Raw genomic sequence first — 16,108 nt, forward strand, 5'->3', positions numbered from 1 at the left:
TTCTGGACTCACTCCAGCATCTCAATGTCCCTCCTGAACTGAGGTGCCCAGAACTGGACACAGCACTCGAGGTGCGGCCTCACCAGTGCCTAGTACAGGGCGACAATCGCTTCCCTGGTCCTGCCGCCCACACACCTTCCAGCAGCCCAGGTTGCCCAGCGTCCCATCCTGGCCTTGAACGCTTCCCATATGGAGGGAATGAGGCTGGAAGGGGCTGCGCCAGCAACCGGACACGGCCTTCTGGCTAAACATGAATGGCCAGGCATCGGAATAGGTTGTCCAGGGAGATGGTGGAGCCACCACCCCTGGAGGTGTTCAAGAGGCATCTGGATGTGGCGCTGGGCGACGCGGTTTGGTGGTTCTGGGGTCACAGCGGCAGCGCTGGGCGGGCGGTTGGACTGGACGTTCCCGAAGGTCTCCTTCAGCCTTGACGGTTCCCTGAAACCAATCGGACTTGAGGCAGCAAAAGAGGCACCTTTAGCAGGACACCCGCCACCCGCACGGAGGGCAGTGCCCGCCCCGGGTCACGGCCGCGCTCCCTCAGCCGCGGGCCCTTTCCGGCGCCGCCCCCGCCCGGCGCTGCCACATCCTCCGCTGACATCAGCCCGCGCCGCCATATTGAGCCGCCGCCGCCGCCAGCGCGGCCGACCCGCTCCGGACCCGCTGCCCATGTCTGCCCCCGGCCGGAGCGCGTAGGGCGGAGCGGCCCCCGGCCCTTCTCATCCCGGAGCCCCGCTCTCCCCCCGCCAGCCATGACTTCCCTGACCCAGCGCAGCTCCGGGCTGGTGCAGCGCCGGACCGAGGCCTCCCGCAGCGCCGCCGCCGACAAGGAGCGGGGCGCCGGCGGTGGCTCCGACGATGAAGGGCGCCGGGACGAGCCCGGCGACGACGAGAAGGGCGATTCCAAGGAGACGCGGCTCACCCTCATGGAGGAGGTGCTGCTGCTGGGCCTCAAGGACCGCGAGGTGCGGCCGCGGGGGGTGCCCGGGGGGACACCGGTTTTTTGAGGGTGGTGGGGAAGGGGAGTCGGGTGGTGCGATGGGGCCAAGGGCGCCGCAGGGTGAGGGTGGCTGCGGTTTGGGGGCAGAGGGGACGGGGAGGTGATGTTGCTGGAACGGGCTCGGTGTTTTGGATGAGGTGAGGGAAAGGTGCTCGGATTTTGACAGAGTTTGGGTCGCCTTTGGGGTGCAGGGTTCGCGGAGGGGCTATCCTATACATATATATGATGGGACGTATACAGGGCTTGAGGCAAGACGGGGACCTGGATATGGGGGCCAGGGCCTCAGGCCAGCGTTGGACTTGGAGGCCTGAGGTGGATCTGGCACATTTATACTCCTGCTTCAGCTTAGCTACGGCTCTAATGTGGGAGACCCTTTACTCCTGTGGGTTTTGTCAGGTGGAACTCCGTGATAGTTACGGGGTTCTCAGGTGCTCTGGGTTGCTGAGCAGCCCTTTCTACTAAGACTTTCCAGAGTAATGCATGTGAAAAATGTCTTACAGGGTTATATGACAAAAATGGGCCCTGAGTAACGAGAAGCGTGTCAAAATGAGGAAATGGCATTACTGCATAATTCTGTGTTTCTGCTGGTTTCGCAGCTCGATAGTTTGCTGTGAGACTGTGAGTAAGTTATTGAGGAGGGTATACTTCTACCAGTGCGTCGGATTTTCATTTCATTTGAAAGAGGCAATCAGTATGGAAAGCACACACCCTGCAGAAAGCCAGTTCTATCGAGGAAGCAGTTTACTTTGATGTGGTGTATGACGAAGTGTAATACACCTTTATTTTAGATATGAAATATATTACGGATTTGATTAAGCAACCTGCCTTTTTTTTTTCTTTTTCCTTGTGTGATAAGGAAATTAATGAATTTGGTTCATTGATTTGGGTGGAACTCTCTTGAAACTATTCATGTTCCTGAGGACGGAATAATGGGGGAGGGAAGCTGCTAGGTGATATGTTCTTTGACATTGCATTGCATCTAAAAAATAGGCTTGCTGGTTAATAGTGAATAAAGAGTAGTTTTCCTGGTTAACACATGTAGATGTCTTGGTGTACGTACCTGCTGCAATAACGTTTCTCTCTCGGACTGTGTGTTTTGGGCCATATTCTTGTAGCCCTGTTTTTCCAGGTGGACCTTGCCATGGCATCCTCATAGACTCAGTAGATGCTCAGTAGTGTGGGCTTCCACCGCTTGAAGACTTGTGCATTTCTCTTTCTACACACCTGAACAATAGGGGGAAAGTAAGTCGGGGGGGGGCAAGAGAGATTCCTGGCAGGGTTGCCTAGGAGGTCTTACCTTGAAGAAGGTGGGATAAACTGGGTGATCTTTCAGCTCTATTTTTTTTTTTTAAAGGATTGTGTGCTAAACCTGCTGAATCTGTGGGCCTTATGTTGTAAATATCTCAAGATAAGGGAGCATTATGTCTGCCTAGGAAAGAATATATGGTGCAAATCTTGGTGGTATATCAAAAGGTGATAGTTGACATTGGGCCCAAAAATCAAGCTTTGCAGTGGTGTGCATCAAAGTTATAAATTATCTGACTTTGCTAAGTGCAGCAGTGACATACATTGCAGATGTAATATTCCTTTGTATGGAAAAAGGAACTGAGTGATTACAGTGGCGTGGATATCCATAATTCCCTTGGGATTTTGCAGTGGAGACATCAGACAAAAAGAATGATAATGTTCTCTCTAGGGCAGGAGACTTATGTGCAGGAACTGTAGCACAGCCTGTTTGTGAGCTTTGTTAGGCATGAAGTACTGGGATTCGGACTTTGGGCTTGTACCCCTGTGTACAGGCTACACTATATAAATCACTTGTCTTATTTTCTCCTTTCTAAACTGGAAATAAAACTGTAGGCTCACTTTCCAAGAGGAATATTTTTTTTGTTCTCTTTTGTTCTAATGATAGCTAAGCAGAACTAACTTACTTTACACATCTGGAAATGCTTTTTACAAAGTCTTTACTTCCAATAGAATGGATTTACTAGAATATTTGTGTGAGACTTTCTCAAGAGAGCAGGCAGAGAAAAGCAATATAGGGTCTGTAAAGTGTAACTATGAAAAGTCTAAGGGACAGGCTAAGGCAGGTTTATGAAGTACAAGCACAATTGAAAGCCAGTTAATTTAAAGCTGATAACATCCTTCCTTTTTAGTCCAGCAGGATGAAGCAAAAGTAGTCTGCATTGGCCAAAGAATATATAAGTAAGAAATGTAAAAACGAGGACTCTCATTTGGCCAAAGAACATGTTTCCCTAAAAATAACTTCTCTCTCAGAAGAGTCACTGATACATGCACTGATAACTTTGTTTTCAGATTTTTAGGTAATTTTTTTTACAAAGTTAAACACTAGTGAGTATGGCTTAACTTCATATAAATTTTATACAAAATACCTCACACGTACAGAGCTACCATTTATGATTTGTGAGTGTAGGTGGAAGAGTATTTATGATTAGGAGAGAGTTTTTCAGGAAGATCTATTCAGTGATGGATTGATGAGTTCAGTGTTCATAGACTGTTAGATATTTATGTGAATGCTGCTTTCAGGAGAGAGTGATGGTCGTAAACAGCCACAGCAAAACTTTTTGAGTTGTTGCCCGGTTGCTGCTACAGAATGGGTTAGGTGATGGGAATGTCTGGCAGCTGTAAAACAAACACACCGCCCCTCAAACCCATTCCTAATGTGTTAACACAATTAAATGCATTTGAACACGGTTCTTGGACATGGCCTTTTTGTATGTTAATGCCGTGCCCCCCAGCAGTTTGGCCTAATTAAGTTAATACTTGATGTATATGTGTTTTCGTTGCTCTATTCCATTTGTGGTTCCTCTTCCATGTGTATCTTCTGTGTATATGTAACTGTTTCTGTATTCCAAAGTCAAGACAAGGGATATTTGCTGAAATATGCATCTTACATAACATGACAGATGCTGTGTCCTTGGAGGAGCAGGTAATAAACTGGAAGAAAATGCATTACTAAAATTTTTCAGGGAAGTGTCACAAGAACACCTACATGTATTTGGAAACCCTTCAGAAACACGTCTGGGAAAGGGAGTCTTGTTCATCCATTAAAAGCAGAGCAGTAGCCTGTTGCTATAGGAATAGAAAACACTCACTGAAGTAAACCACTTTGCTGTATTAGGTGAAAAAAGTGTTATGTGTGGTATGATAGGTCAAAGCCACAGCAAAAGGGAGTTATTGTGTAGAACTACTGAAGCATCTGAGGGCATTGCTCCCAAAAGAAGGGAGTGGTAAATGTTAAAAGTTAGATTATAGCTTATTAAAAAATGATAGCTAAGAGATGAGCGGAGGGTAGTTTGTTCATTACAGGTCCCCCAGACATCTCGTAATTCAGTCCCATAAAAACTTAGAGGTTGCCAGATGGCTGTGCCATGTAACTGTTGCTCCATTGAAGTTCTTTTAAGGTTTTTTTACATGTACAGGGTTTTTTTTCCCCCTCCTTTTTGGAATTCTCTCTTAGTACTAGTCAGGAATCTATTCTAGCACTGTGCTGCTTCTATCCTGTACACAATTGCCAGAGCTAAAGAAATTGAAGCAGCTAGAGAGACCTGGCACCTACTAATATAAAATATTTATTTGTTCTGTAACTAATTCCTTATTTGCTGAAAGAATACTCATGTAAAGTATGCTGAAAAAATAGCTGGGTGCTGCAGTCTACTGCAACAGTAAATATTTCCTGAGGTTTTTACCCTTCCTTAGCTGAAGACTGAAATGTCATTTGTGGGAGTGAAATAATGTTAAATCTCTTTGTTAGGTCCAGAAATTACCTTGGATCTTTGTTACCTATGTTCGGCCATAAGAAACTTGATTTATTGCTGAAGGTTTGGTTTTGCAGCATAGCTTTATGTCCAAATAGTTCGTGTGAAGCTCTACTGCTTACAATATTTTTCATTTTATTGAAATAAGATTTTAGGAAGCTAGTCTGCCTGCTTGAGATGGGCTATTTTGTGTTGATCAGAATAGGGCTGAAATGTAGTTTACTTATTCTTCTTAAAAATATGAGGTTCTGGATTTGTTTCTGATTTTAATTGCTAAAGATATTTTTGTGAAAGGTGAAATAGGAATTTTGAAAACATTCAAAATGTAGTTGGCATTTTTCCTGCTCTAAAGATTTGACTTTGTGAAACTCATATTATGATGCAGAAGCCTGAGGTTTTTTGCCTGTGTAACAAGTGATCAGTTTTTAAAAGGTCGTCTTCCCGTCCTTTCAGTATTTTTTTTTCCCCTCATTAAAAAAAGTTTCAGCAACAGACTGAACGTCAACTCAGAAGCGCCCAAGTTTTGCTGGAAAATTTCTGAGACAAACAAGTGTAACATGAAGAGGCGTCTACTGGGAATTCATTTGCATTGAAGTTGAAGAATGATGTATGAATGTGTTGAAACTTGGACAAAGACGTGCTTTTTCTCAAACGTTCAGGGCCTAGTAACAACAAACTGTGTAATGTCTGTGGTGAAAAATCCTTTCTTTCGTAGTTACCCACCTTTTTGGTCTTTTTTTCATTTCATGTCCATACACAAGTTACAGGCTAGGAGAAGATAGGAGGTGTGAGAGGAGGAGTACCCCAGTTCTGGTTGCTACAACATGCAACCAGGAAAAAAAAAGTGCCTCTTTACTGTGCTGCTGAGTAAATAAATCCTGCTTTGGGGCTCTTTGGAGGATATGCTGATTTCAGAGCAGCTGCATGCAGTTTGTGTGGTTATCCCTGCGCTTACAGCATGGCTAATCTGTAATCTGTATTATTTTTCTATGGATAACTTTAAGTGCAGTGTAGTCCCTTCTTTCATGTCAAGCTGCAGGGCAAAAGTATTGTCAAAGCCTTTCTAGTGATGCTTTCCAGTTTTTTGAAGCGCTCTTAAAAAACAAAGCTTGAACTCTAGAGTGCTCATAAAAGCACACCATAACTCTTCTTCCTCTGCCTATAGGAAGCTCCTTAAATTGAGAGTTTTGCTTGAAGTATAGATAAAAAAGTATTGCTGTTTATTGGCAAAATGGAAATAATAATAATGAAACTGAAACCCAGTATTTTATATTAAAGAAGTAGTGGTATTTTTTCACATGTTCTTTGATCCTGATGTAGTTAGAGTACTGCAGCATTTTTATCTCAATTAGTCAAGCTCCACGTAATGGGACTTCCTTACAAGGCTAAATTGACCAGACTGAGTGCTACAGGCTGTATATTTAAGAATGACTTTCTTATTCACAGAATAAAGAATTACTACAGCACATATTCACTTCTGTGTTGCATTATTGGAGAAATGGCAAGCTAGTCCGGAGTAAATGTGTGGCTTGATTTCCTCTGCACAGACAATATTCTCAATAAGTTTTCTCATAACTCTTAGTAAAGAAAGAAAAAAATCAGTGGCTTGCCACATGCCACTTTTAGCTGGGTTTTTCTTGGCTTGCAAACAGGTCTTAGATAAATGTCAGTAACTTGCTTTCCTTCAGCAATATTCATAAAATGTTACTGCAGGGTGATTTCACATACATTTTCAGACATAAAAGTTATGAGGTTACAGATAAAATAGTGCATGTTGTTCTCTTCCTCTAAGTGCACTGTATGTAAGCCTGGATGAGCAGGAGTCCAAAGGTGTATGGTATTATCACTGGTATTATCACTTGACACTGCCATGTTGAGTCTTTCCCACCACCCCCCGGTATATCCTACACTAAACTACTGCATTTCACCAATTTTTTTTTGTTTTCCCCCACCCCCTTTTTATGATGGACCATTGAATTAATAAAATACTATTCCTTGTGAGCTAGATCTTCGTAATTGGAGAGGTGTTACATTCAAAGCTCTTTTATTATTTGTGGATGTTACAGGATTTATTCATCACACCAGGAAATTAGTCTGTCGGGCTTTTTGCATATCTTTCTGTTGCTGATACTCTTAAGCACTTGTAAGCTGCTTTTTTGCTATACACTTTCTAGTCATCTGCCTTTATGGTCTTGCTAGATAGCATCATGTGGTTGTGTTATTTACAGAGTCCTTGGCTGCCAGGCTTTTGTACATGGGTTGTACCAGGAGCTTTGTATTTAGCCTGTCATTCTTGTACAGAACAGCACATTGCACTTTCATTTTTTAATTTCGGCAGACATTTGACTTTACTGTGGCACTTCCACATGGGACAGTCTCTACCACAAGAGAAGCATTCCATGTGTATTGTGTTGTAATTTCAGTATGTCTTCTGTACTGTGCAGTGGAGAAGGCAGGTGTATAACACTTACTGTCTAGGTTGAGGTAAATGCCAGGTGGATGTTCTGTCTACGTTAATCCCTTAGGAAGGGCTAACAACAACTACTTTGCCTGTGCTGGATAATTAAATGGGACTTCTGCTTTAGCAGCTTCTGCAGACTGTGGCTGAGATTTTCAGTTCACAGTTAGTATGTGTTAAGTACTAACTGGAAGAACTTGTTCTTTTGAGTGTGAGATCAGTGCAATAAGAGGATTTTCCTTTTTGTTTTTTTAATCTCATAATGAAAATGTTGACATGGCATTATTATGAGATACTCTGTTTATTAAAAATTGTTTGCACCTGTACAGGTGAAACCAGTGAGAAACCTGTTTGGAAGAGAACAAACTGAAAGGAAACTAGGAGAGGTTTAGACAAAGAAAAGAGGAATCTCTATCCATTATGTACATTTTTTTTATTTTGAGACCCAAGACATGACTCTAGAAGTTCATCCATGTTGATGGCCAGATGTAGATGCCTCAAAATTGTACAGCTCCCCAGATTTGTAATAAGACAGTGTTTTACACAGTGTTTTAAATTGTGACTGCTGTAGAAGAACAGATGGAAGAGAGGGGCAGCTGTTTTATTTGAGGACAGATACGCTGTGTGTGTAAGCCTGGAGAAGGGAATTTTAGTTTTAATTACTGTGGCCTAGTTAGTCAAAGTTAGTGAAACCTCCCCCTATTACTTAGTCAGCCAGTAGTGGACCTACTTTGTCTGTATTAGAAGGACATACCAGATTTAGGTTTCTCCCATGCTTATTAAGAGAAGTACGCTGGACCTGGCTGGAATAGAGTTAATTTTCGTCGTAGGGCAGCCAATATGGTGCTGTGGTTTTGATTTTTGGCTGAAACAGTGTTGATAACATACCCCCTGTTTTTTCTGTGGCTGAACAGTGTTAGACAGTGTTAAGGCCACCTCTGTTTTTCACTCTGCCCACCTCCTGAGTGTCAGGAGGTTGCGTTGTACAGAGGGGGGCAGCCAGAACAGCAGACCCCAAATGACCAGAGGAGTACCCTGGCCGTAGGTGGTCATAGCTTGGGGACTGCCTGGACATCAGTCTGGTTGTGGGAGGTGGTGAGCAAGTGTTTTGCATCACTTAGTTTTGCATTTTCAGTTCTGCTCTTCCTTTTCTCTCCCCCCATCCTGCGGAGGTGATTGAGGGAGCAGTTATGTGGGACTTAGCTGCAGCCATGGTCAGCCCACCGGTAGGAGTCACTAAATATGCACAAGGTGTGTGCTGTAAGCTTCTGGGTTGTTAGCAGGATCTGATCCTGCTCTGTTTGCTTACTTTTGTGGGAAGACTTGGTTTTTTGAGTGAAATATCTGGCGTGGAGTAGTTAGGTACTAGTTGTAATTGAACATTTCTTTCAAATAAATGTCGGATTTTACACTCAGTGACAATAGCTGCTAGACTAGAAATCGGTTTGTAGAAGTAGGAGGTTATTGAACAAACTAATTACATCTTTATTTTGCTCCAATATGGAGAACAGAGGTTGGACCCCTGATGGAAGGTGGATTTGCAAGAGCCATGCAAATATTTGAAGTCATTATCTGCTTGGGTATACACTTATTCATGATAAAAGTTGGGCTTCAAAGTTTGTCTTTTGGTTTCTAAATTAACAGTCAGACTCTTAAGTGTTGATTTAATCAGAGATCTCATAAGGGTTCAGCAGTGTGCATGTGTTAGTTTGCCTTGTCCTCAGCAAAGTTAGGTGTTTTTATTATCTTAATTTTAATGAGAGATATGTCATTGTAACATATGCCTATGTGTGTGCTTGAAAAAGTGGGCAATAGCATTTGGCTTTGGTGCTTTCAGCAGTTGACAGCAGTTGCTATTTGTTATTTATTCTTAAATGCAGTGGCAAGTTAATCAAATACCTGACAAGTTTCTTATCAACAGTACTGTGCTTTGTAGAACCTGTATGCGTGCTTTCCTGAAGGATTTCTAGTGTTTGACTGTCAGAACACTTCAGAGATTTCCCTCAGTAACTTATCTTCTATTTATAACTGGAGTACAACTTATGTTCCAGTAAAATGGCTAATGATTTCATTTGCATCCAAAGAAGAAATTGAGAGGGACTAGCGTCAGACATCAAAGCCCTCACAATGTAGTATTCCAGTAATAAACACTGATGCACTCTGGCTTGCATTTTTTTCTTAAACAGATACTAATTTTCAAAAGTTTCGTATGTTCCTGCAAGCTTCTGTGTTGAGAAGGTGATGTCTTACTTAACAGGCCAGATTTGCAGTAAAGAGCTAGTTAGGTATAGTTTGGCAAATACCTGTAATCTCATGTGAAGAGGATTCCAGTTTATTTTAGTTGCAAATGACTTGAAGTTTGAGTATTTTTCCTTTGACACATGAGAAAATCCAGAGTTTTCCTGAGGCATCACTCTAGTAGATATTTTACTTGAGCATTTTTTTTATCATTCACAAGTTTTGGGCATCTTGTTTTTAGCTTTTTATTGTTTTTATCTTTTATTATTAAGTTTGCTGGTGACGCTAAATGAGGAGGAGCAGTTGGCTGCCTGAAAGTCAGAGAGATCTTGCAGAGAGACCTTAACAAATTAGACCAGCTGTATGAAGATTAATGAGGGCAAGTGCCAGTTTTGCTTATTGTTATGTTGTGAAGCTGCTTGCATCAATGTGCTGGAAGAAAAGACTTCACATTTTTTTTAAGTGCACCTTATTTTTAAGGTATGATCTAATAATTATGTGATTGAAGCTTTTAGGTTTGACAGAAAAAGTCAGGTGTCAGATTTGCTGGACAAATACTTTGTGAAATATGCTCAGTATTAAGTATCTGTGGCGTCAATTTTGCTGACTCTCACCCCATTCAAGAGATTCAAAAATGTGTGTTAGTTGTTTCTTATAGAACTGTGATGTTCCTAAACTACTAACTTTTAAGAGTTTTTTTCTATCTAAAGAATCCCTAAACTTATTACAGTAACTCAGTTACTGATTTTGATTTGCCTGAGATTTCTGCTCATAGTTGTGTTATCACAAAGAAGAGATTTACTTACTTGCAACAATATCAGGCAGTTTTTCTTTCAGCAATCAGCAGTTCCAACCAGCAGTTTTACTTTCTAAAAAGGATAGGAATGACAGAATCATGTGCAGGTGTTGGAAGCCAGTGTTCACTTACTGTTCTTTGTCCTCTCCTACCACTGTCAGCTGTTATCTCCATTTAATTCAAGAGGACGTAGTGTTTCTGTCATAGAGGAGTGCTGGTGATAGATGCATTTGGAATTCTTGAAATTAAGCTTTTGGGTCAACAGAAAGGATTGAAATTCTATGCTAAAACATAATTTATAATAAACCCTTTTGTTACATTTTCCCTATTCTTTCTGCTTATGTATTTTGCCTATTTGGATTTGGGAATAGCTGTAAGGAGATGTGTTGTAGAAGTTCTTCAGGTGATGTAAGTCCTTTCAAAAGTCCAAAGTAATACTAGTTGTTGTGGAGAGACTACATGAAGGAAACAGTATATTTAGATGGTTCTTGTCTTTTTTGGGAATATGATAGCCCTGTGCTTTTCAGTCTCTTCATTAAAATCAAAATACTGTTAGGGAGTGTTTGTTATCAGCAGTCATAGCTGTGAAGCAGATTAGAGTTATAAAGTTGCTTGCTACCCACTCTTAGGTTGGAGATAGGATGCAAGGGAAAGGAAGCAGACATCTGACTTGAAAACTGGGGCAGGTCAGAGTTCCTAATAACTCTTAACCTGCTGCAGTGCACCTGGACAGTGTGTGCTGTTAGTCCTTTCCCTTCTGTCCTCACCAGCTGTCTTTCTCTAGATAACAAAACTACTATTTCAGAGAGGAACTCCTTGACTAAAAAAGGGACTGTTCTTTTGCAATTGTAAGTCCTTTGTGAAATTCAACTTGCCACAGCACATATGTCGAGATAAATTGTCTCTGCCTGCCTTTTGCAGTAGATTTCAAATGGGTGACAGATGACGATTTTAGATTATTATGTTCTGTCTGTGCTTTGTGTTAGCTAATAATAGGCTTGAAAGAACTTGCTATTGCTTCTGAGAATTGGAAAGGGATGCTATTGCTGTCCTGTCAGATTTAAATAATATAACTTTTTGGTCATCAAGTTAATCACTGTCGAGGTCCAAAGCAGGGATCTGAAAGTAATGATGAATATAGCACATGATACCTTAAGCTTTATGCTTTTTATATTTTCTGAGCAGATTTTGCCCATGAATGGCTTCAGTACAGGTACACCAATAGCGTACAATTATTTTTTCTTGCCTCCAGTTCGTTATCCCAAAGACTAAGCGAATAGTTTTATCTGTAAGGATTCAGGTTGTGAGAACTATTCAGGTTTTGCATGCAGTTTGTCCACTGAAATGTGGGTTGTCACTGAAAGGGGTGCTCTTGCCTTTTGCTATCTGTCCCAGCCACATTCCTTCCCTTTCCCCTGTGTCTGAAATTTGTTCACCAGTGTGGTGCACCAGGTGAGGGAACTGACCACTAATATGACATGAACACTTTCACATCTGGCTGACAACACAAATGCTGCAGTGGGCTCGAGAGAGAACAGCAATGTGCTTCCATGGAGTGAAAAAATACTTTGTCTTCAGCAGCAGCTCAGGCTTTGTGGGAGCTGTCTTGGGTTTAGTCCTCAAAGGGCTAAAAATGAAGACACGGAGGAGGACAGACATACCTTCTCTAATTACGTGGTTTTGTGCGTGGATAAAACGAGATGCGGTGACATTGACTGGAAAGGTCACTAAAACTGAAATTATTCTCTCCAAGGAAAAAAGCAATATTTCAGAAGAGATGCTTGTGCTGGCAAAACGATTAAACACTGGGATATCGTTTTGTCCTCAGTTTCTTTTCCTGCTTTTCCCCCCCCGATGTTTCTCTCTGCCACTTTTGGTACCTCTGAGAAAAGGTATCTAATTTACGTATGTACAAAACGTCTGTCTTTCTCAGAATTGAGATAACTATGCAAAGTAAGCATGTGGGCACATTCACCCTTCATGACATATGCTGTGTAAATGCTAGCCATAAGTAGGCTCTTTGTGCTATTCAACATGAAAATCAGGTCATATATAATTTATACCAGCAGATGACTCAATTTACCTTGTCTAATCCAACAGATGGCCTGAAATGACTTTGAAAGGTTTTTTTTCTTAGTTCCACATTCACTTTAATTAGTCTATCTCAGATGATACATCTCTTGAAAACAGGATTCTTCTTCTTTTTATTTGAACAGTAGAACTGGACCTTGTGTGTTTTACAGATCTCCAAAATGTATTTTTGTTATACTGGCATGTGTGTTTGGCAAGGGCAACTAACTGGACCTGGAGATAATTGTCCTCAGTAAGTTCCCATGATACCAGCAAGCACAGAATACTTTATATTCTGTTTGTCATCTGTGTTTTTTGAGAACATACCATAAAATTAGTCTGCCACGTATTGGAAAGAAGAGATAGCAAGAAACCCTCGTTTGGGAAAGCTCAGCACTTTTTTCGTATATAAACAAACCACTAGTTTTATGTTTCAGAGCTTTTATATTGCTACTCCAACAGTGTTTGAATGCCATCTAATGCAGAAGTAATAAAAGTAATAACAAAGTCCAGCGAGTTTGAGAAGTCTTATTTTTCTTATCTTGCATCATGCAAGTAGAGTCTGTTGAATTTTTTTTCTCTGAAATACTCTTCTAATGGAGAACAGGGTACCTGTAAATTCAGAATTTAGTTTGCTAATGGGAAAGCTTTCCTTAACCTAGATTGTGCCTCCTAGCTGAGAAACTCTGAAGTTAGGGATTTCATGTCTATTGCCTAGACTGTGAGATCTATTGCCTCAGAGCTGGGACTTCCAAACTTCTAAGGAGCAGTGATGGTTTATCTTTGCTTTCTCTTAATTTCCAGGTTGGCCCAGCTGCCATGGCTGGAAAGGGTTAAAACGTTTTATTTCTTCTATCTCTACATGAAGTTTCAGAAATGGCATTATTTACCAAATTTCAAAGTCTTTTTTTTGTGTCTTTCATAAAAGAAGAATTTGGAATTTCCTGAGAACAGGAATTCAGGGTTTTGAGTAGCTGTAGTGATGTTCCTCCTTTAGGAGGTTCCTTTCAGTTGTTTGGTTTATTTCAGTTTGTTTATCATAGGTCTTTTATTTTGCTTTTTAAGTAGAGGGTACTAGGTGAGGGTCTAAGGAATATTATCAAGTTTTAATGTAAAACGAAAAGGCTTTTGGTAAGAGAAGTAGACTGGGCAGTGTTACCAGTGCGTTATCCCAGGGAAGCTGTTCTGTTGTGGTTCTTTGTAAATGTAAATTGAGTCTGAGTCAGGGCCAAAACTTTGACCTAACACTGACCTGTGACACTGAATACGAGTCCGGGTCTGAGAACAGGCCTGAGGGGCCTGCTGTGCTAAAATAAAGAAATAATTTATTTATTTTTTTTTTTAGTGAGTAGGCTGTTGTAACCCACAAGTTATCTTCACAGACTATTATGTGACTTTTGATGCTTTTTGGGGAGACTGACAAAGCTGATTTCCATTTGCAATGGCTCTGTGGTCTGCAAAGTAATCTGTAATAGCAGGAGACTCATTGAATTAGAATGCATTGGCTACAGTCAGTGTTCTGTAAACAGGTGGCCTTAACCAAGTAAGTTAAACACCTCATATTTATTTAAATTATCATGTGTGTATTTTGAAGCCTCACGGTTGTATTCTGCAAGCATTTTTCTTTTTCTTTCTCTTGAAGCTGAGAGATTTTCATGGGTTTTTCACTCTTCCCTCCTCTTGCCTGATCTGTGCCAGGTATAGTGGAATTGCAGCTCACCTATTCTGAGTTAACTGAAGAAGCGGAGAGAGGATTTGTATCTCTTCTCTCTGGGAAGATTTTTAGTAACTGATGCATAAACAATGTAACTAAAAGATTACTTAAGATTCCTAAATGAAGATTCCTAAATCTTTGTTCATGAAGCCTAGCCATGATGATGAAAAGATTACCTGGCCTTTTGTACTCTATTTTATTAAGAAAGTTTTCTTTTTTTTTTTATTAACTTCACTCTGTAATCCAAGATTACCTGATTATATTCTCTCATGATTATATTACAAGATTATATTCTCTTATAATATAAATATAGTCAATATAAACGTAAAATGGCATCTGCCATTTTTTGCACTGTTACTGTGCAAAATGCACAGTGCATTTTTTGCACTGTTACTGCTGGGTGGCTTTTAATTGGGAAACAGAAAATAGTGATGTTTCTGTGGGTTTGGTGGGTTTTTTCGTTTGTTTTGTTGTTGTTGTTGTTTTTCTTTGTTTGTTTCAAATATAGCTAGTGTAACAGTGGCCTGGATGCTGAGTAGAGCAATGTGAGAGTGATGGCTCTGTGAAGGTTGGCTGTTCTGTGCTTATGTGAAACGATTTTTGAAGTTTTTTGCAAGTCTTAGAGTAACCTTGGTCGTGTAAAAATCAATAACATACTTGGCACCAAATACCTTCAGGCACATCTGGTCATGTTAGTCTTGTCATTCTGATTTTTTACATACTTATTATATTATAGTGGTTATTGCTGCAGTGCCTTACTGGGTCAGAGATAAAGAGTTAGCCCTTTCTTAAGGGAAAAAAATAATTTAAAAATAATCTTTGAATTCCAAAATCTCTCGAGTAACTTATGGATTTAAAGAGGCAAGGTAAAAGCAGGAAGTGGAAGGGAAGGTAGTTTGGGTAATTCCAAGGCACAGAACCTTCGTTAGGCAACCGACTATTTTAATATGTGAGAGTTTCAAGTGGTTAATGGATAACTGAACAGGAAGACCTGTGTGAGCTGGAAGCAGGGTAAAAGGAATGGGAATAGGAGAGAGTGAATAAATGCCACAGGAGGTGGTGGGAAGGAAATGGCCTAGTGAGCATGGATTTTTAATAACTTGTTCTTAAAACAGAAGGAGGATCTTAATCTTTAGCTCTGTGCTTTGCCATGCCTGTGTGGAAAGTCTGAACTTTCAAAGTTAATATGGTAGAAAGTTTTTGATGTAAAACTTTATTCTTATTTCCTTTTATGCTTGTCTAGCAAAACTGGTTTTTATCTGAAAGTTTCTAGGTCAGATCTGATGAAAAATGCTGTGTTTGTGTAAATAAACATGACAGTTGTAAACATTCTTTTGATCTTTGAGTCATTGTAGATTTAAAATTTTGTCTTGCAAGCTATTCATAGCTTAAAATGCTATTCTGGTGTGATTGCTGTCAGATAAAAATAATTTCCTGCTTTGTAAGACTTCCCCCCTGCTGCTTAGCAACTTTAATGAAATAAGTATTTCTTTGAGTTAGGAAGTTTATAAAACTATATAACTTGAAAGAAGATGGATAAAGTAAAAATATTCAGTGTTATATTTGTGAGAAAACTACTGCTGTTTAAAAGCATTAAATAGTGGAATGAGTTGCATTTATAAATAGTGGTGTTTGATCTTCAGTCAAGTGTTTTGAGAATGTTAGGTGTTTGGAATAACAGAACAGTGTTAAAAATCACATCCCTGTCTTATTCCATAAGCTGTAATGAGCAATGGCTGGGTGGTGTTCAGGGAATGACAATTCCTCCAGTGTACACCTACTTCAGCTGAGTGGGAGCTTCCTGATCCATGTGTGGTTTACAGATCAGATCCATTGCTGTCTGTCAAACTTTATTATCAATCTCAGTTTTTAAAGGATTTTTAAAAAACTTTTAGCTCCCTGTAAAAACAGTTGAATAGAAACAGAGAAAAGAAATTGGCCACTGACCTTTTCTAACCTGTGAGCTGACTTCATTTACCACCTTTTAGACCTTGTTTGCTTTACAAATAATAAAGTGCATTATTCTATACTGCCATTCTGCCCCTCCATTTAA

The 16,108-nt window shown here is 40.5% G+C and overlaps 1 protein-coding gene across 1 annotated transcript in view; it reads left to right on the forward strand.

The window, feature by feature from the left end:
- The first annotated feature begins 379 nt into the window (after nucleotides 1–379).
- GOLPH3 (golgi phosphoprotein 3) overlaps nucleotides 380–16,108 on the forward strand; it is a 31,391-nt gene continuing 15,662 nt past the window's right edge. The window contains exon 1 of the mRNA XM_051804713.1: nucleotides 380–965. Coding sequence (XP_051660673.1) covers nucleotides 753–965 — 213 coding nt within the window. The 5' untranslated portion in view covers nucleotides 380–752. The remainder of the gene's footprint in view (nucleotides 966–16,108) is intronic.

This window comes from Manacus candei, unplaced genomic scaffold (genome assembly GCF_025592945.1).
Source record: "Manacus candei isolate 608988 ecotype Guabito, Panama unplaced genomic scaffold, ASM2559294v1 h1tg000061l, whole genome shotgun sequence".
In the NCBI taxonomy this organism is placed as follows: Eukaryota; Metazoa; Chordata; class Aves; order Passeriformes; family Pipridae; genus Manacus; species Manacus candei.